The sequence below is a fragment of the Chaetodon auriga genome, chromosome 3, assembly GCF_051107435.1.
Source record: "Chaetodon auriga isolate fChaAug3 chromosome 3, fChaAug3.hap1, whole genome shotgun sequence".
Lineage (NCBI taxonomy): Eukaryota > Metazoa > Chordata > Actinopteri > Chaetodontiformes > Chaetodontidae > Chaetodon > Chaetodon auriga.
In genome coordinates, this window is record NC_135076.1 from 20,528,656 (window position 1) to 20,549,275 (window position 20,620).

At 44.8% G+C, this 20,620-nt stretch overlaps 1 protein-coding gene across 1 annotated transcript in view; it reads right to left on the reverse strand.

Moving 5' to 3' along the window:
• trabd2b (TraB domain containing 2B) overlaps nucleotides 1-20,620 on the reverse strand; it is a 62,785-nt gene that overhangs the window by 20,531 nt on the left and 21,634 nt on the right. Inside the window, exon 3 of the mRNA XM_076726628.1 lies at nucleotides 4,796-4,942. Coding sequence (XP_076582743.1) covers nucleotides 4,796-4,942 — 147 coding nt within the window. The remainder of the gene's footprint in view (nucleotides 1-4,795; nucleotides 4,943-20,620) is intronic.

Genomic DNA, 20,620 nt, shown 5'->3' on the forward strand with positions numbered 1-20,620 from the left:
GGGTTCTTGGCAACAACTTGGCAAATGTGTGCGCCCGTGTGAGTGCGAGACCTGGCAACTGCGAGTGTTTGTGACACGATGCTTGACAGAAAATGACCGCTGCAATGCTCAGCTATATGTAGGGTCATTTTAGAATGAGAAAGCATCCATTAATGAAGGAGAAGGAGCAGAGAAAAGTGTCAACACCATGAGATGCCGCTGTGTACACTAATGTGTGCACATGTGTGTGCGCATGTACAGTACATGTACCCGCGTGAGTGTGTGTTTAATTGCTCTGTGTGATTTATTAAGAGCCAGCCAGGCAGAGACAGACCACTCTGGCTCCCTTCCACTCTTGGCTGCATCAGTGGATTCAGCAGGCTGTTAATCTGTGAGGATGAGCGGGGGTCGGCGGTGGGGTAGCCGGGGTTTGGCGTCGGGGTCTTTGCTGTCCGACTCAGACGCGCACACAGTCTCACTTTCTCTGTCTTTAGTTCTTCCACTTCCTGTCAGGGTATCGCTGTACCTGTATTTGACTTTTTCTGGCTGTTTCTCTTGATATATATGCAATAAAATATGAAATATTGGAGATAGGTGAAATCCCAATACACCAGAGCATGTCCTTTTGGTCTGTTCCCTCTTCCTGGCATGCTGTTTGCTGCCAGTAATAAATACGTCTTTTCTTAACGGAGGGCTGTTTATGCGATTGTGGTGCTGGAACTCTTTTCCATGTGTTGTACTTTCTTGTTTTGGACTTGAAAAGATTGATTTTGATCTTTTATCTAGATTTTAGATTCCAGCTTTGGTCCATTGCACTTTTATTGCACTTTGTCTTCACAATATAAATGAATGCTTTTATTTATACATATTAAATGTATATTTTTGGCCCCTCTGCTTCCTGAAAATCAGCATATGGCATACACATGTTTGGGGATCTGTAAAAGCTCAATATTATGCACTAATCATTTCATTTGGATTGGTTCACTACCTGCAAGGAGGGTGCAATGGGCCTCTGTGTTGTTTATCATTCAAACTGACCTCTGAACAGTCCTCCTCTCCCTGTTAACACTCCAGTGGGATCTCTGTTTCTGTCCTGTCTTTTGTCACCTGACTTCATGGGTCTGTCTCGTACAATCAGGAGTACACCTAAAGCTACCCAGCTCTCAGTCTTTCTTTCCAAGTCAGAAGGAGAGATTTGGGTTTTACGCCATGTTTTCGTGTCTGCATGTGTGTTGGAGTGCACACGTGCAGATGTGTTTGATCTGGAATTGTATTTGAGTGTGACAAGAACACACATTTATACGTACAGTTGCTGTCGAAAACTGAGTTACAAGTTGACACTACAGTAGAACAGCTGCAAATGGTGCATAAATCAATGTGTGTGTGCATGTGTGTGTGTGTGTGAATGCTGAAAACATGGGCGGATTTATTGTACCACATGTGAAAAAGGTGCTGCTCTCCAGCATCCATCCAGAATCTGTATCTGACACATTTTCTCTCAGTCCTCCAGCTGCTCTTCTTTCAGTCTGTTTCACATAACGGTTGAAAGGTTCGCACCTTCATCGGCCATTTATCTCTTTCATTTGTGATGTGTGTTAAAGAGGAGCCCCATCGATTTGACACATAGTTTAGCAGTCTTGAGGAGCACTGCTGCATGTGTGAGAAAATGTTGCATAAAGCTTTTTGTGTCTCCAGAGGGAGCCGCGTGACGTCTGATAAATCGCCTCAAGTGATGTCACTTTGGATGCTTTGAAGACAAGTTTGAAAATCTGAAGGTGTGGAGTTAGAAAGAAGTGAGGTAATCAGACATCTGTAGCCTGTTCTTCATTTCTGCTTGAAACTAGCCCAAAAGTCTGAAACAAATAGCTGGTGGGCAAGATGCATTGTGGGTAATGGAGGCCCCAGAATTTGACATGGAAGAAGAAAGCGTGGACGAAAACCAGATCATATCTCTGGTTCTGTTGCATTGATTTTAATACTTTAATTACTCTATCACAAATCTGATGGTGTTATAATTAAGTGCAATGCTACTCTTCTCACAAATATTCACAAATCTCCAAATTCTGTGCCTTTTTTCGGACATTTTCCATTTTTATAATGAGCTTCCGTAAGTTGGAAAGACATAAGTAGACAGAAACCTTGTATGTATCTGTGTTTTTTCAGCATAAGTGACCTGAGTTCATCTGGATTGACAGGCAGGGTTCATGATTCATTGGTAAAATGAAGCAAAGTTGGATGAATACGGAGGAATAAGTTAAAGAGAGAGAGGGGTGGAGTACTTCATCGTTGCTCTGATGAGTGAGGATTGCATGAGTGTTTCATGAGAAGACTAAAAAGTGTCCTAGCGGAGAGGGGTCAAGGTGGGAGTGTCGCGGTAAATGTAGATAACTTATCACAGCAAAGGCCATTAGCTGCTTTGCATCCCAACCTGCACAGGAAATGTGGAGTGACAGGGAGATATTTCCTCCCTTCCTCACTACCGGTATCGCTCTGCACTCACTTGCTCAGTCTGTCCTGCCAGCAACTTACTCTCCTGTTCTTTCTTCATGTTTGGGCTCTTTTAAAGTCACTTTTCCTTCTTCTGTTACACTTCACTGTCATTTCTTTTACATTTCTTTTCATTTCCTTTCTTGTGCTGTCGTTTTCCTTTTCCTGAAGCAGCATCAGTTCCTATGTAAATATCAGAATAATCAGGTACTTAGGTTAAATTTCATTTTACAAAACAATGCAGATCATTGCAGTTAAGATCTTTGACGTTGCTTCATTCCAACTTGTCTTCATGGAGTTTTTATTCTAAACCTTCAACCTTTCTTGTAAGTTATTGTTCTTTCTTATCTGCCTCTCTCTCTTGTTTGTCTTTGTCTGTCTATCCCTGATAGATTTGGGACCATTTGAATGTTGAAAAGCGATAACCTGTCCTGCACTCCTCTGTTGGGCTCTGCTGCGGGGGCCCATCATCAACCTCTTTCTAATATGATAAAGACTGAACTGGTCGAGCATCAGGGGTGTTGGAGGCCTCCGGATTATGTCCTAATCTATCAAAAAACACCTGCTTTTTATGGCCCTGAAAGTGCACGCAGACACACATTCACACGCACGCACAAACCTGCTATAGATCACCAGGAAGCAGGCACCACAGCCAGGCATCTGATTGCTCTAGCATGTGCTGGGGAATGTTAATACATGTTATTATGACATGAGGAGCAGGGGTGAACTGGTGTGATTTAAAGCGCTCGTGCGGGAGATGACTGTAGCCTCGACTGCAGGTGAAACTGTGGCTAGCAAGCTCTTCATGGTCCCTGGAGAGGAGACGTGTAGACAGAGATAATAGGGGAGACGGGGGGAGAAAAAAAAAGGGAGATCTGTATCTTTTGTCAAGGCTTAACAACGGCGGCATGGTGAGATGTGAAGCCTCTGAACAGTAAGTCATGAGTACTTTCTCTTGCTGCGTGTGCCTCGAGTGTAAATGATGTGGAATCTCTGCAGTTGAGCGTTGAGTTGAGGTTACATGGTGTGTTTGATTTAATGAGACTTGAGGATCAGCGAGGGACGTTGACACAGCATAATTGACTTACGAGAAGGACTTTCGAGTAAATCTGCATTTGAGGTTGGAGATGGAGCGAGAGCTTCTGCGCGCCGTGCTTACATATGTGCGCCAACTATATATTGAGTGGTCTTTTGACAGCTAGTGGAGCTGGATGTGATGACTGATGAGGAGGCCATCACTGAAGGAGCAGAGGCTATGTTAGGAAACACAAAGTGAGAGGAGGTCGGATGGTGTATTTACGGCCGAGTCCAGAGCTATTAAAGTGTCAGACTATCAAGTAACTTGAGGTTGAGAGGGGATTAAGAAGGCAATGTGTAGTTTTGTGGAATTGATGTGCAAGCCTAAAAGTTTGAAGTGACGATAGCGTAATGGCAGAGAAGTGGGTGTGAGAGGGTTGCCAACTGAAATCGAGGGTCTGACAGGATTGGGTTATTGAATAGCATTACCAGTGTTTTTGGATTAAAGCTGCAAGTAGCTGGCTTTTTTGGTGAATATTATACTATCTCAGAAACTACCATCCTTTTGTTCAGCAAAACAAAGAGTCACTTTCACTCCAGATAATTTTATTCTTGGCAGAGAGTGACATTTACACGAAAGCAGACTTGGTTGGCCCTGTAAAGCGAACGCAAGAGGGAAAATATCATGTCATATGATACCAAAGGTGCTGAGATTTTCCAAGATATTCATGTTTTACATCCAGGAACCAGCTTCACTCCACCTGACAACACCGACGACAAACGTCTACATACAGTATGTTGACGTGTTTTATTAATGGAAGTCACCCTGGAACCATTCATCATTAGTTGATTGTGTTTTCCACACTAGTTGAAAGAAAGAGGGTGAATGTGTGGGTGCGCAGCAGACACACAATGTGCAGGGGGTGATGTCATGGGAGCATATATGTTCCCAGGATCCTATGTTTCCCAGTTCAATATTCTGTTAACAACCACTAACCCTAACCCTAACCCTGGGAACATAGGACCCTGGGAGAGCACATATGTAGAACTCGGGAATGTAGGACCGTGGGAACAATGGAAGACTCTGACGTCACCCCCACAGGTGTGATTAATTTGGTATAATCCTCCTGAACCGAGTATCACCCTTGTGTGATGTTGTATTTGACTGAAATGAAATAAGACGTAGTTCTTCTTTCACCTTGCCATGTGTACACAAACATCTCTGCCTTGCTCCAAGCTCCACTTTAAATGTACACGGAGCTACAAAGGTATGATTGTAAATGTCGTCTAGAATCTAAAGTGAGAGACCGACCTGTGAGGTGTCGTGGTTGAAGATGATGGAGCTGAGGTCTCCACAGTTGTAGTGAGTAATGAGGTCTTCAGTGGTGTAGGAGCCCTGCAGGCTGCCTGCTCGCACGCCCTCATGCTGCAGCAGTGTCTGGTTCAAGGCAAACAGCACCTGCAGGGAGGGAGAGACAGAAGGACAGGAAGGGTGCCGTTACTCTCTGCATCCACAAACTGAATGTTCTCCGCTCTGCATTCGAGAGGAATTTGCCATGAAGGGGGAGAAATTGTGCAAGCATGGCCAGTGTTCCTCTTTAAAAAATATAATGTGACCTTAATATACAATGAAGCCGTTATTCCTGAATGTGAAATGTAAGTTCTTTTGCAGCGTTTTCATTTCGTTCAGGATATTTTCATACACTTTCCATACAGGCTGACTACAGGTAAAAGCAGACCACAAAGGACATGGCAAAACTCCACTGACTTTCCTCTGAAGGAGGCAGAAAACAGGGCAAGAGAGAGAGCTGAAGCGAGAGAAAGAGAAAGAGACCCTTTAAAAATAACCCTTCTTTCTCTTTCACCAGGCCAGGGTGCCATAAATTTACAGCACCCATTAAAATCAAAAGTAAACCCTCTTTAGAGGGAATTTATAGCGTGCAGCCGCCAGCCAGCCCAATGACTCCACAGCTGTCCTAGACACGAGGAGTTAACCTCCCTGCTCCCGCCCTCTGCAATCCCACGCCACCTCTGACTGGCCTCGCAACTGGGACTGAGTTGTCAATCACCTTTAAGCTCTCTTACAGGAACCAGAGGTGTGTTATAGGAGAAGAAGTTTTTTTTTTTTTTGTCCTTTCTGTGGACAGCAGATTTCACACAGATCTACATTGCACCTAGTAAGACAGTTTCAGTTGACTTGATTAGTGACTCCTCTCATCATATCTTCAACCCACACCAGTCTGATGCATGACTATGATCCTAATTACCAAGAAACCTGACTAGAGCTTTGGAAAATACTGCAGTGAGAACGTCAGCATCCAAGGCCGGATGATTTGTGGAGCAGCTTAAGGCCGATACAGCTGCACAACTGATTGAGCCCGATGTCAAAAGTCTACGTCGTAATTCACGCAATTAAGTTATGTTTTTGCAATCATAAATGCCCATATCGTGCATATTGAATGTTTCAACTCCAGGTAACCTTTATGCTGGGATAATCACACCAAGCTCTAAGCTCCACCTTGTGATTCTCTCCCTCTCTCTGAGGTCATTGCGCTTGCTAACCAGTCTCGTCGGCTCGTTTTGGCTTTTGCGTGCTTTTTTCATAATGCAAAGGGACAGCTGATGAGCTAACGGCATATATTACGCTCTCATGCACCACTCTTGTTCCACTTTCACTTCAGAAGAGCGTCCATCCTCCTCTCTTCTCTCTGCCAGCGTCGGATCCCGAGCCCTTCCTCTCGCCGTAAAACCAAGAACCGAGTCTGATCTTATTTATTATTTTCCACGTTTCGTTGAGTGTATTTTATGCGCCGCTCAGCGCCGCACTGTCGCCTCGCCAGCATCCAGGAATGGGTCTCAATCAAACCTGTGACCATTTCAAAATATGACTTTCATGCTTTTCTCAGCTTATATGTCAGCCTTCCCAAACCCAGAAGCCCCCTGCTGTTTGAGTAATGACACCATACCTCATTCCAGTTTCTATTTCCATCTCACGTGAGACTCTTTTATTGCTCTGAACTTCAGGTCATGTTTAGGTGTGATGCCAGCCCCAGAGAGGCTAATACCTGTTTGGTGGCTAACTAGCCACAGTAGCTAATTCTGCTTCTGCAGATGCCCATTCCGTGCCAGCAAGTTGCCACTGCCCCCAGTCCTTGACCTACAAGGCTCTCTGCCATGTCTTGAGGGTTTTTCCAAGAGAAACACCAGAGCAGGGCCTGGGCAGAGTCAGGGTCTGGAGCTGGCAGAGCGCACACACCTGCCAGGCGGTTTGTAATGCTGCCAGCTCCAGTAGTTTCCTTTACATGGCAAACTGTGCCAGACACGTCAGACCGGAGGGTGAGTGCAGCAGAGGATGCATGGTAAGAAGGGAGGGTGTGTGTGTGTGGTTGGTTGTGTTGTTAAGGGAGTTGTTATTTCAATATTGTCTGTCTCCTGGGGAAAGAACATCTCTTCAGCTGTAACCATGGAGCCTGAGTTTGTGCTGGGCTGAATGAAAGAGCATGTCAATCACTGTGGGAGAGGCAGAGGAGGGGAGAGGGGGAGAGAGGAAAAATGCAAACATTCCCTGTGTGTGCATTTGTGTGTGTGCTTGCACGTATATGCATGTGTGTGAGTATGTGTGTGTGTGCACGCACGCATGCTTGTGTTGAGTGACAGAGTGGGTGTTCTCATGCTGAAGTGCTCCACTCACTCCGACCGACTGGCTCTTTTACAACCGGGCCTTTTCAAAGTAACTCACATTGACACCGCTCACCGCATAGTTTACTGCTGCAGGTCTCTCCTCTCACTTTATTCCTCGTCTCCTCTAATACATGCGTGAGAAACTCCCATTGTAATTAAATAAAAGCTTTATAAGAACAAAGCTGGAAGGAGCCGAGCTCTCGGATGGTCTTGGAACCTGCGATCTGAGCGGAGCCCTCCAAAAATTCATTAGTGAGCGCTGGAAAGAAAACAGAAAAAAAAAGGGGTAGGGCAGCAGTGGGAGCAATATAAAGAAACAGAAATCAGAGAGATCTTTAATGTTTCAGAAAATGTCATTTATCAACATGTGTGTGCATTGCAGCAATTGACCTTGAAGTGCGTTAAATCCTGGCTGTTTGCTAGCAATAGTGTTAGCTTGTTTGAAGGTTTTACAGGTCTGAAGCCTGAGTAGGTGCCGATGACAAGGCGCTGGAACCGAGAGGGCTCACTCTTGTCGACTACATCACTCCGCTATTATACCTCCTTAAATCTGAATCGGAGAATGTGAGTGATGGATAGAGCTAAAGGGCTTTGGGCTGCGATACAACAGAAGGAAGTGTCAAACTGTAGAGGCCAAACACTGAGCTCTGGCAAAGAGGAGAAAGTATTATACCCGGGACTACTTTTTACTTGACAGCTGGAGGAGTCAGTAAAAGCAGGCGTGTTAACTGTTAACTGTTAATTTAAAACACACATCATCATCAACAGCAATTAATACACCGAACACGAAAATATAAAACACTGTCATGTATCAGCGCTGTCTGCTTTGATCTTCTCCCCTCCCTCATGTCCTCTTACTCAGAGCTACCCTTTTAATTTCTCTATACATTGCTCACTTTTCTCTGAGATGTAATAAAACAATGAGAGACTGTTGCACAGAGAGAGAAGAAAGAAAGAACAAAGGAGGGGTGGAGTATTAGCAGGAGGAAGACAGAGCAGAGAACAAAAGCTGGAGAGAGCTGGAAGTGTGAAAGAATGGTATAAGACAAATAAAGCCTTGTTCTCTACGAGAGGAGCATGTGTTGTACAGATGGAGGTGATTCTTCCCCGTTTGTGCAGCGGAGAGCTCGGGTAGGTTGTATAAACAGTGTAAGGGTATAGGCCTGGCATGGGTACTGGGTATAACCAGGCAGTCAGGTGCATGAAAGCATGGCGGTGCCTGCCAGCATGAGGCGGGGGATCGATTTCTTGTGTGAAGAAATGTGTGTTTGTTCCTTCACACATCTTCCTCTTCCTCCCAGCTTTATTCAGTTCTCTCAGATCTGTTCATCTCTTTTCTTCTGCTTGTTTTGTTCACTCGGTTTTCGTCCTCTCAGGTGTTACGTGTAACGTCATGACAGTGATTATCGTCACATCGGCTGCCAATAGGAAAGCGGATGGATTGCTTCCCTGCAATGGTTGGCGACCATTTTGGTTGGCTTTTGATGGAATGGAGCAGTTCTTATTTTTTAAGGCATTACTATTAGTCATTTTCTATCCCTATTTCTATGTTCATTCTGCCTTTTTTATCTTAAGCACTTGCTGCGTGTCATTTCTTTGCCATAAAGCACTTTGCATTTCTTGTGTGGATGGTGGCAAACAAGTAAAGTTTATTTATGTGAGTTAGTTGTGAGTTCAGTTCTGCTACAAGGTGATTTTCCCCTCTAAACTTTCCAGATTGTTTCATTTGAATCGTTTTAGAAGCCCTCAAATGTAAAACTATCCAGCATTTCGCAAGTAAAAAAAAAAGGAAGGATTAAAAGAAAAGGCCAGTCATGCAGGCGGCTCTGTGAAGCTATAATTATGCACAGTGGTGCTTTGAGCTAAACGCTAATGTTGGCATGCTAACATTATCTGTGTGACAGAAAGCACATTTCGTTCTTCTTCTGGGAAGTGTGGTCTTAATTTCCAAAACAAAACAGAACAAGCAAAGATGAAATAGAAGCTATCAGTCCAAACATGATTCTGTGTTTTTGGTAATTGCTGCCAGACACATAAATGAATTTATCAGCAATCGGTTGATTCTTTAAAAGCTTGGCAGCATCTCTGAATACAGACCATCCAAACAGGATGGTAACTGAGCTTCTCTGTCTTTATCTCTAGTCATTTAATCAGCCCCTGATAAAGCAAACAGTACAAACAGTTTCAGGGTGGTGCGTTCCCCTCGACCGCTCTCGTCTCCCTGAGAGCCACTTGTGTTTCATCGCCCAAGAAAGAGAAGAGCTAGACCCCCGACCCGGGACACGCACGGCTGGGTTCCACCGGGCCGAGCCAGCTTCCCCCCTTGGGCTCCGGCTACAGACGACAAGAGGGGATTGGGTTCACAGCACCCTGGGGTGACTGTAGGGAAGGAGGTAGAGTTGAAATAACATCCAGGGCAACCCAAGAATAGGAGAAGCGCGATAGCTCATCCCCTTTCCCCACGGAGCAGGCCCAAAAAAGGGTGGATGCCAATTTGTGTGAGTGTACTTTCCCTTCCTGGCCACAGTAGAAAACCATAAAAGAATTCATTAAAAAACACCTTTGTGTCCGTTTTCTCTTAACCTGTGCTCTCTCAGTATGACTTCATGCTTGAATGTACGTATAGCAGAGGCTCTGCGTTTTAAAGGCCTGCTGTTGTCTGACCTTTGAGTCCATGCTAGCTCTGAGAAGCACCTTGAATACATTAGAGTGGAAAGATGGTGTCACACAAGACCACATCAAAGTAGTCTGGACAGCCTCACATGATAGCTTCGCTGTTGTCTCCTACAGTTTTATCAACAAGATCGTCTTTCTTTTTTTCTCTCCAAGGGAATCATGTAACCTGTCAGGGGCTTTAAAGGCAACATTCGAGCATAAAAATGCCTCAAACGCGACCTCCAACGTCGGAGCACTGCCAAAATAGTTTTACAGCCCTTCGGCGCCTTTCTGCGTGTATCGTTTGCTTATTTGAAGGTGAGCAGCACTTTCAACTCATCACATCTGGCATGAGCTGCAGCAAGCCAGAGCCTTGCTTTCTTCCAACTCTTTATCCCTGTTAATACCCACGACACACACACACACACACACACACGCATGCACACCCACAAACACATATACACCCATAAGAACACACGCTCATAATTATACACACCACATTCCTCTTTGAGCAATACCTGTATACAAAACACTTATTGTAGAAAATGACAGAGGAGACATTTCAGATCTTTTCCTCTCAACACAGCGTCATTATTTTGAATATTGTTTCTCCTTTGTCTCTTCTGCTCTTTCTCTTCCCACTTCCTTTCTCTCTCCTCTCATTCTCTCTCTCTCTCTCTCTGCCTCACTAAGTCTCTCACCCTGCCTGGTCTACCTCCTGTCTCATCCTAGGAAATCCAGGGATTACCAGAGGAACAATCCCAGTGGCAGAGGCCTGCTGCTCCCAGCTTCCACAGAAAGCCTCCTATTCTTCCCCCTCCTTCTTCCTTCCGTCCTGTCTTATTTCCTTTCTGAGGCAGGGGGTGGGGGTCAGATGATGGGAGATATTCCTCTCTTGGCTGGGAATCGTAAAAAAAAAAAAACCTCCAAACATCCACCCGCTCCTTTTTCTCCTTATCTGTCCTTCTGACCAAAGTTCCTTCTCTCCACTTCCACTACTATCCTCCTTTCTCTGCTTGCTCTTCTCCTCTTTTATCTTCTGTCCTCCAATAAAACCAGACCTATAGACACCCATATACACTCATACTGTATACACCCCTCCAGTCCCAAGGGCCTCCCGTCTCTCCTTAATAAAAGTCTCCAGTGATTGGGGGGGGTGGGTGTCGCCCCTACACTTGTCCACAAATAAACCCTGCTGTTTGGCTTGGCAGCGCTGCCGCTGGGCCAGTCATCCCGGCTTTCCTGCCTGCCCAGAAAACAGAGAAAATAATAAAGTATCACTTGATCCGGAGTGAAAAAGCACACAGCTGGTCCCTCACCGCGAATGCCCACAAGCAAAGGGTGTGGGGTGTGAAAGAGTGGTGGAAAATTATAGAGGGAAATTGTGCTAATTTTTGTTTTCTTTCGACATCAAGGGCCCTGGGCTGTGGAAGTGGAATAAGTCTGTGTGTCGATATATCAGGACGTAACAGAGATAGAGGTGACCAGTGGAGAGGGGGAAATCTGTCAGCCTCCACCTCTCCGCATCTGATTTCTGACTAAAGGACTAAAAAACATGTGAGAACACAGTGCTTGATTTAAAAAAAAAAGGTAAATTAAAGCTGCACAAATCAGATTTATCACCCAACTCTGCAGATTCCTTTTGCTCTACAGACTTTTTTTTTAGCATCTTTTAGCTAATTGTTTTGATGTTACAGCCCAAATGTATAGCCTGTTACACTGCCTCAAAGTTACCAAAAAATCAATTAATTCAAAATCGCCATAATAAACTTTATTTGTACAGCACCTTCCATACAGGAAATGCAGCTCAAAGTTCAAAGTGCTTCACATAAAAAAATACATAGAATGGACAGGGATAGAGAATAAATGTGAAATAAGATGAACTTGATAATAACAGTGAAAATGAGAAGTCGCAGCGAGTTACAGGCTAAAGTGATGAGATAAGTTTTAAGGTTTAGTGAGCAGACTCCCCTGATGTCTATGGGTAGTTTGTTCCAGAGCTTTGGGGCATAATTGAGAAAAGCTGCGTTCCTGATTTCCTTTCAGCTGTGGGAACCTCCAATAAAACTCAACATTACTCCCCTTACACAGAGATGTTTGATATTCAAAAAGATGTTATAATTATTGCAAACTGTATAATGTGCTGAAAGTGCAGCCTGTTGTTGTGACGTGGCATGCTTTATTTCAAGACACTTTAATTTTTTTATAGGATCACTGATGTAAATAAACTGCACCTGAAGCAAATGATCTCACTCACCATCATATCCGCCACATTTCCTCACTTGTTTTAGGGGAAATAACATTAAAGGACTTCGTACACGAGATCAGGTCACTCTAACCTTATCGCCCTCAAAGCTCGGGGTCCACCTCTAACATCACGGCCTCCGCTAATCCCAGCACATTTCCCAGCATGCTTTTCCAGAGAAAAACTCATTGAATTCCATTGGATTTATCCCGCTCCCATTATGATGTGTGATGCTATCCGAAACAGATGAGCTGGGGCTTCTCCACGGCATGAGAAAGGAGCAAGCAGAACACAGCCGCGTATGTTTAAAACATGCCTCCCCAGCCCCAAACCAGGACCTCACCACTCTCTCTTATCTCCACCAGTCTGCTTTGGTTGGACTAATGGCTTTGGACAGAATAATTCCCAAAGAATGATTTGTCCTTTGTAAAGTCCACATCTGAGGTCCGGCAGAAACATGAGAGCTGCACATAATCTCCCGCATGAACATAAATTGTGTAATGGAGGAAAAACCGAATCCAGATTGAGGAACAGCAAGTGTCCAAACAGTTGACTGAATTCATTCCTTTTAAAGAGAGGAATCCTTGCAGAGGTTTCTGTGTGCGTGCAAGTCAAGCACGCATGCAGTCCTCAATCATAACACGTCGTTCTGCTGATGCTCAAATGATGCAATGCCAACTTGAGTCGAACTGTTTTTTCCTCAAATAAATCACTATTTCAGTTCAGCTTTGTGTGTGTGTGTGTACCTCAGCCTGCATCAAAGGCTGAATTGTTCTTGTTTGCACTATTTGACAGGTGGATTGGATTTCCCCTGCAGAGTGGTGGACACTTTAGTAGCACGGAGAGTAATGCAGCAGAACATAGCTATAAAAAAAAGCATACTTTCAAATCAAAGGGATATGATTGAGATGTTTTTATGTACGAGTTAACATCTGCATCTTGTGCGTATGTGTTTCAGTAGGGCGTGTGTCAGCAGACGAGAAGGTAAGAGGAGGAGGAGAGAAAAATGAGGTGAGAGGGATGGAACAAACAAAGAGACAGCACGAGGAGGAGAAAATGGAGAAAGAGAAGAAGTGGAAGAGAGACAGCAGGGGGTGTAATGTAAAAATCCCTAAGAGACAAAAAGAGAGACAAAAAGGCCAGATGTTTACAGTTAACCAGGAGAGGTAGAGAAAAGAGAGGCGGGAACAGACCTACTGCCCCTCTCCTCCTCCTCCTCCTCCTCCTCCTCCTCCTCTAACAGGTCTGGAGCACAGCTGGGCAGTTTTGTCCTCCACCATTTCCCTTCATCATCCTCCCAAAGCCCTCCCATCCTCAGTCCAGTCCCCATCCCTCCAAAAACAACTCTTCATCTTCCATCAATTCTCAAACCCTCAATCACCACCCCTCCTCCCTTTCCCCACCCAGGTTATGCGCTCTTAGTGACAAATCTCAAGATTATACAGTTCAGCAACAGCCCTTCATCCTTCTCCCACCCATCCCTCCTGGTCCCATTCTCCCTATTCTTTCATTTGATGGCGGCTCTCCTTCCACCACTGTCACCGATCTCTGTTTATTTAGCTTTCATGTCCTTCCTCCTTCCTGTGCTCCGCTTCGTACACGCTCAGCATGTGTGCATGAGCATGCACTTGTAAGTCTGTGCTTGTGTGCATATGTGCACGCATGTGGGTACTGTTTGTGTTTCCATATGTGTCTGTCTTCACTGCAGAGTTTGTCCAAATTGCACAGTGCTCTGACTGTCTGATAGACTGGAGCAGCAGAAGGAGGAGTAAATGGACCACACTTCCTCTCCTCTCCTCTTCTCCCCTCTCCTCCCCTCAGTCATGGCTCTATTAGACTCGATGCTGAAGCTAACGCGGCGTAATCCCACACAAGCACACCATTTCACGGCAAATCAGCAGAAGAAATGTTCAATTTCATGCAAGCGTATTCAGCCTGCAGAAAAACAGACAGAGACAGGGCAAGATTGTAATGTATACCTTTCAGGCACAAAAGAGACACAGACTGTGAACAGGCTGTGTGTGTGTGTGTGTGTGTGTGTGTGTGTGTGTGTGTGTGTGTGTGTGTGTGTGTGTGCGTGTGTGTGTGTTAAATAAGGGTTTTCAGGGGTTGGAAAATCACACTATGAATGAGGGTCACGCTGCTCTTTCATTTCAAAACGTTGTGTCAGCATGTCCATGAGGAAGCAGAGCCAAATTGCCTCCCTCTGAGGGCGAGCTGCCTTAAATGAAGCGTGGAAAGGGACACACTGACACACAAACACACAAGTGTGTTCAACTTTGCCAACTATTGGCAAGAGTTGGGACGACCAGAGACACTTCTGATGTGTCTGACAGATATTAAAAGTATTTTCAGTGTTTGAAAATGTTTATTAGTTGCATCTTTTCTGCATCTGAGAGGAGGATCAACCCTGTGCACACAGTTTGTCCTGCGTAATTTTACGAGTGTGTGTGTGTGATTTTGTCTCCGTGCATTCAGAGGCCGGTCTAGGACATGTTCTTAAGTCTCTGCCAGAAGAGGAAGAACGTACCTTCCAGTAACTCCTAAATTGTCTTTTTTTTTGTAATTTGTCTGACATTCAGAGTTGGATGGCGTGTGAACCATGCAGAGTGCAACCAAGGCTACGCTAGCTGTCGATGGCGGTCAGTGAATGCCTCCAAACTGTCGGGCGTGTCTCGTCTGTTTCATTCTCTTTCTGTGTGAATGAAAAGCAGACTTGCACTCAGTCTTCATGTGCTGGACTGACCAGGTAAAATTGGTGCACTTGGACACTTTTTAATCCGCGTCCGCAGTGTCTGATCACACGGAGAGATATTGCACACTCGCAGACATATATACAGTACACACCCACATAAAACCCAGCCACCCTCACAGAGGCCTTTTAGGAGCAGCCAAGAACCTTCACGGAGGAGTGAAAGGCTGCAGCTGGTGATTGAGACCAAAGTAGAGAAGGAAAAGTAAGAAGAAACATAAAATGACAGCTGAGGAAAAAATGTGTGAGTGTGTAAAACTGAAAATGAGGTATGAAGAGGTGGTATAATAGGGATTCCTGATGTTATTAAGTGTTTTACTTACCCATACATACAGCACCATGTGAAAGGCAGTTTTTGAAAAGTACTGCCTGCAAGAGCCGTATTGTATGAAAAATGCAACCCAGAAGACAATAAAAAAAAAAACCTGGATGCTCTGAAAAGGACGATTTTGTGACTCTGTGACTTTAAGACATTAATTGAAAGATGCATGAGTTATATTTTACTGATAACACGTTGAAGATAGTTTTCATTCAAGAACCTTTGAGATAAATTAGCAAAATGCTTTGTATTTGGTGTAATGGCCCATTTTCCTTAAATACTCAGTGAGCATCAATAAACTTGACCTCCCTCGATCACCAAATATTAAGCAGTCAAGATTTTGGGGGGGAAAAAAATCAATCAGATTTATGAAGTTAGGACGTCAGCCAGGAGGCTTCTAAAGTGCTACTCTTAATTTCTGAGGTTCACTTTTGGCCTCACCACACTGCAATTAATTAAGAACCTGTTCATACTGACAGCTCAACCAGACGTCAGGCCGAAAATTTAAATGAGGAATTAATCATCTTTACGAGCGACGCATGAATGAGTCTGTCTGCATCATCAGGGCCACGAATCAAAGTTGCAGGAAGGAGAGTTGGATTTGTGCAAGTGTGTTTGCTTGTGTTTGTGCGTATGAGAGACAGTGTTTGCACGTCTATGTGGGAGTATGATGGAGGGCAGAGACAGAGGCAGCGAAGCCAACATAGAGACAGAACAAAACAGACAAACAAACAGACAGGAAAATTCACAGAAGCACCAAGTGGGAGGCGGAGAAGGGGGGGAGAGCCCAGCGATAGGATATGGGAAATAACTCCTCTATGCTGCCAGTGGTTTGGGGGTGGAAGGCAGAGTCCTGACGGCATGTGGTGGAGGGTTTACAGTAACACTGGCCATAGATTAGTAGCTCTTCCTCTCGCTGGCCTTGACTAGGGGCGGCGCTGGCCGTCACATCAGAGACGGGGCATTTAACTGCCCTCATAAGACTCTCATTATTTCATAAATCTGCAGTTTAGACGCTCAGCTCTGTTGATTTGAGCCCACGCCAAGGCTTAGAGAATGTTTTTACAATCTCCCTAATTTATTTACAACCTTGATTCATTTCTGTGTGTCTGTGCACGTGTGTGTGTGTGTGCGTGTGTGCGTGAGTGAGAGAGAGAGAGAGAGAGAGGGAAAGAAGTGGAGAAAGTCAGAGGAAGGTGGCAGATGCAGAGAGATCCAGGTGAAAGTTACACAGCTCATTCTTGTTGTTTGCTTGGCTGCCTTATGCATCGTCTTTGTGTGTGTGTGTGTGTGTGTGTGTGTGTGTGTGTGTGTGTGTGTGTGTGTGTGTGTGTGTGTGTGTGTGTGTGTGTGATCTAATGTGATAATTCTAGCACAGCGCCAACAGGGAATTCGATTTCACCACGTCTGGAGCTCACATGAATTTCGTCCTTCATGAATCAGTGACATCTATTTCCATTCCCAGTTTTGCTTTGTCACATTCTTGGCTGTCCCTTTATCTCTGTATTGTCTCTCTTATTGGCTCTCTGGTGCTGTTTCTGTGTGCTTAAAGTCTGACCTGAAGCCTCTACTCGTCAAAGCATGCGTATACATAAACACAGATACTACACTATTAGTATATCTTTACATAAATGCATGTACGTGTGTGTGTTCATGCTCTTGCGTGAACCACACGATACTTCTATTGGAATGAAATATGCTGTTAAAAAGCAACACAAACGTCCTTTCTTTTATGGCTTTCTTTCCTGGTTGAGAGGCACATGCACTCACACACACTTCCATATTCATCCAACCTCCAACCACCCAGAGCTCTCAGCCCTGCAGCCTCCCAGGGAAAGTGCTTGGTATGAAGAAATCCAATATGATTAAGACTATGATTGCTGCCTCTAATAGTTTTAGCACCCATACCCTCTATTAAGGAAAACATTGGGTTTGGACCACAGCTCAGCACAGGCTTGTGACAGAGGAGATCAGCCTGTGGGAAAGACCCGTAATTCAGTGTTTGGGAGTGTGTGCGAGTGTTTATGCGTGTGTGTACTGTAGGTGTGAGTGGTACATATGTGGGCGCATGCATCTGTCTACGTGTGTCTGTGCTTTCTTCTTCTGTGTGTCTGCTGCTGTGTGTTTCTGCGCAGCCCACAGTGGCTCAAGGGCAGACTTGGTCGGCCATGCTGAGGGTTTGTGGTCACCCCGACTGACAGATCACAGGATTGTGGCTTTAAATGGGCCGCAAATCATCAAACAGGCCACACGGATGGAGAGGAATGCTGAAGCAGACGGGAGGAGTACTGGATAAACAAGATTACAACTTCTGCAGTTTGTCCTCGCTGGAAGAATAAAACTTGTGGATGAAACAGCCGGTAGAAAAAAAGCTCAGCTGAGATCAGTACAGTGTTTAGTGCGTTATTTAACTACATACTCCATCATATTTGTTCAGAACAGAAACTATTCTGTGACATGGAGAATATACACTGCTCCCCCTTTTTTCCCATTTTCGGAAGGTAAACTAACCTTTTTTCAACTTTAGAAAACTTAAAGTGTGTTTTTTAGTTATGTTTCATCTTAGCTTCATCTCAGCTTCTTCCACTTCGGACGATCCAACAAAATGCCCCATGAGCTAATCCATTAACTTTGGTATTTCCATCGCAAAGGATTAAAATCACCACGATATTTCGACGTTTGAAACATTGGTGCGACCAGGCTTTTAGGCTTAATCTTGGAGACAAACATTTAGTTTTAAACTGAGAACGCAGGATTGAAAGTTTACTCTTCTCTACAAGTTCCAAAAGTGAGTCGGAAAACTGATGCTTGTGTTGTGTTATAGGAAAACACTGACTAAGAGCTGGGGGTGCAGTTCTGTTCAGAAGCCAATCTGATGGTGCCCAGACACAGAACCGTTATTTGGATGGAAGTGACTGAACATGTGCAACACAAAACAAGACACTTTATGTGCTAGAGGACACCTCATCACATTTTCTCGGGTGCACTAAAGGGCAGTTCATCACGTTTTCTCCATTGAAAGACACCCTAGAGGGGCGCATCATTATGATTCCTCCTCTGAAGGGTGCACTCGAGGGGACTTCGTCACATTGAAAAGGCAGCCCGGAGGGCACTTTATTAAATTTTCTTGCACACTGGGTCACTGTAGAGGGCACTTTATCATGCTATCTACCACAGAGACATCTAAGAGGGCACTTTTGCAACGTTTTTTGAACACGGGTCACTGGGGGGTGGGCGGGGGGGGTGGGACTGCTGCTGATTACCGCTCCCCTCCACCGGTGCACACACTGCTTCTTTGTGACCCTGGCCTAACCTTAGTGTTATCGCTCTCCTGATCACTGCCTGAGACTGCAGGCCAACTGTCTGCCTGAACTGGCTCTGGAGCCACAGACACACTAACAAACACAAACACATTTTCACAGTCTCACACACACTCACACACACACAGACACACACACACACACACACACACACACACACACACCTCATCTTAATGGGCCAAGTCTCACCACAGAGGAAATCATTTCCTATCAAAGCTGCTGTGAGTTTCCAGAGCTGTTTATTTAGTTTTTATTGTAAGAAGCGATATGCCTTCACTGTTCTGAGCTGTAAAATAGAGCAGTGTTTCACCAACCGTCTGCTCTGAGCCTAATCTTTCTGCATTAACATGGTCTGAATTGCTTCACTACGCCCTTGTCTATTTATATGAGTATTACTGTCTAAACATACAAGAGCTTTTTTTTTTTTTTTTTTTTTCCACACCAAGCTCTCAGTTTCCATCTCACCACACTCCCTGCTGGGCCAAAGCCTATCTTAATTAACACAGGGATTTTACTAGATCACTGTTGGTTTAATACCAGCTACACATCTTCTTTGACAGTAATTAAGTGCTGAAGTTGAGACTCCAGTGTGTTACTTAAGATGTTACGTGTCTTTAACACACACACACACACACACGCACACACACACTGACATGACATTTTGACTTGAGGGTCACTGAAAACAATATCTGTCAAAGTCGATTGAGTAGAAATGGAGCCACATTCAGCAGTGCTCCAGTCCGTGTGTGTGTGTGTGCGTGCGCATGTGCACGCGCATGCATGTGTGTGCGTGCGTGCGGGCATCTGTGTGTGTCTCTATGTGAGTGTTTATGTGTTCTCCTGCATGCATGAGTGTGTGCCAGTGACCCAATCGGCAGTGTGTGGTTACGGGTGAGTAGCCGTGGTTTCAATGCCTACACACACACACACACACACACACACACACACACACACACAGAGGGGCTTGCTGACAGATGCCTTACACAGTTCAGGGTTACAACAGAAGAATGGAAAAGAATGATTGTGCTCTGTGGCTCCCACAAATAAATACTCTGTCCACCACAGCCATTGTTGTGAAAATGCCATAAAGGAAGTGAAACACAATCAAACACACTCTGGTATAAACATGCATGCACACACAAACATAAAAGGACTTAAAAGATTTTCAAAAAGCTGACAGAAACACGCTGATGTTTGCAGTCTCGGGATGTTACATTTTGAACAACAGTAGGGAGCTCAGGAACGTTTACCCCGCCAAAACAAAACTCTTCGTTTCTCTTCTTTCTTCTCAGGTCGCCATCCCTTTCTCTCCACCTCATTTCCTCTCCTTCACTGACCCCCTGCTCTCTCCGTCCACACCCCCCACCCCCATCCTCATCAACACCCCCACCTGGTTCATTTCAGACCAGAGTGGCAGTGGCCATGGCAACACTCCAAGAAGGTGGGTGAGTCAACAGAGAGCCACAGAGGCCCTTCTCTCGACCCCCCGCCTCTGGGGGGGGTGCAGCGGGGGGGGGGGGGGGGGGACCTCAAACTTTACTGCAAAGATCCCTGAATGGCTGAATGAGAGGAGGAAGTGGGAGGGAAAGACAGAAGATAGACAAAATAATGTAAACACTTATGAAAAAAGAAATGCGACTTCTTGATCTCAACAGCAAACACTCCTCCACATGTGAGTCATGTTAGCTCGGACGCCAGTAGCACTTGTGCTATAAAAGATGTCTGGATATCCCAAATGTTAGGTTATTGTCGTGTAGACTCATGCTGCTCTGAATTTTTAAAGCTGTGTGAGCCAACTTATAACGCTCCAAAGAGGCCAAATTGTCTAAAACCTACATTTATTTAATAAGTTTAGAGAAAAAGTGTGACAAAATGTGCGAAATAAACAAAGATTCAATGGAATCGGCAAGATCAGAGGATTAAATCGCAGAGGGAGAGTCATTTTTTTTACATTTCTGATACAATATAGTAAAGAGATAGACAGGAAATGTGGGGAGATGATGGGGATAACATGCAACAAAGGCTCGTAGCCAGACTAGAACAGGGATGTTGCAGTTACGTGGAATGTGTACAGACCCCGAGGTCACCATGACGTCTTGCAAATTTGCACCATTAACTGCAAACCGTCTTGTCTGTGTCAAGTCCAAAATAGACAGAAGTTATCA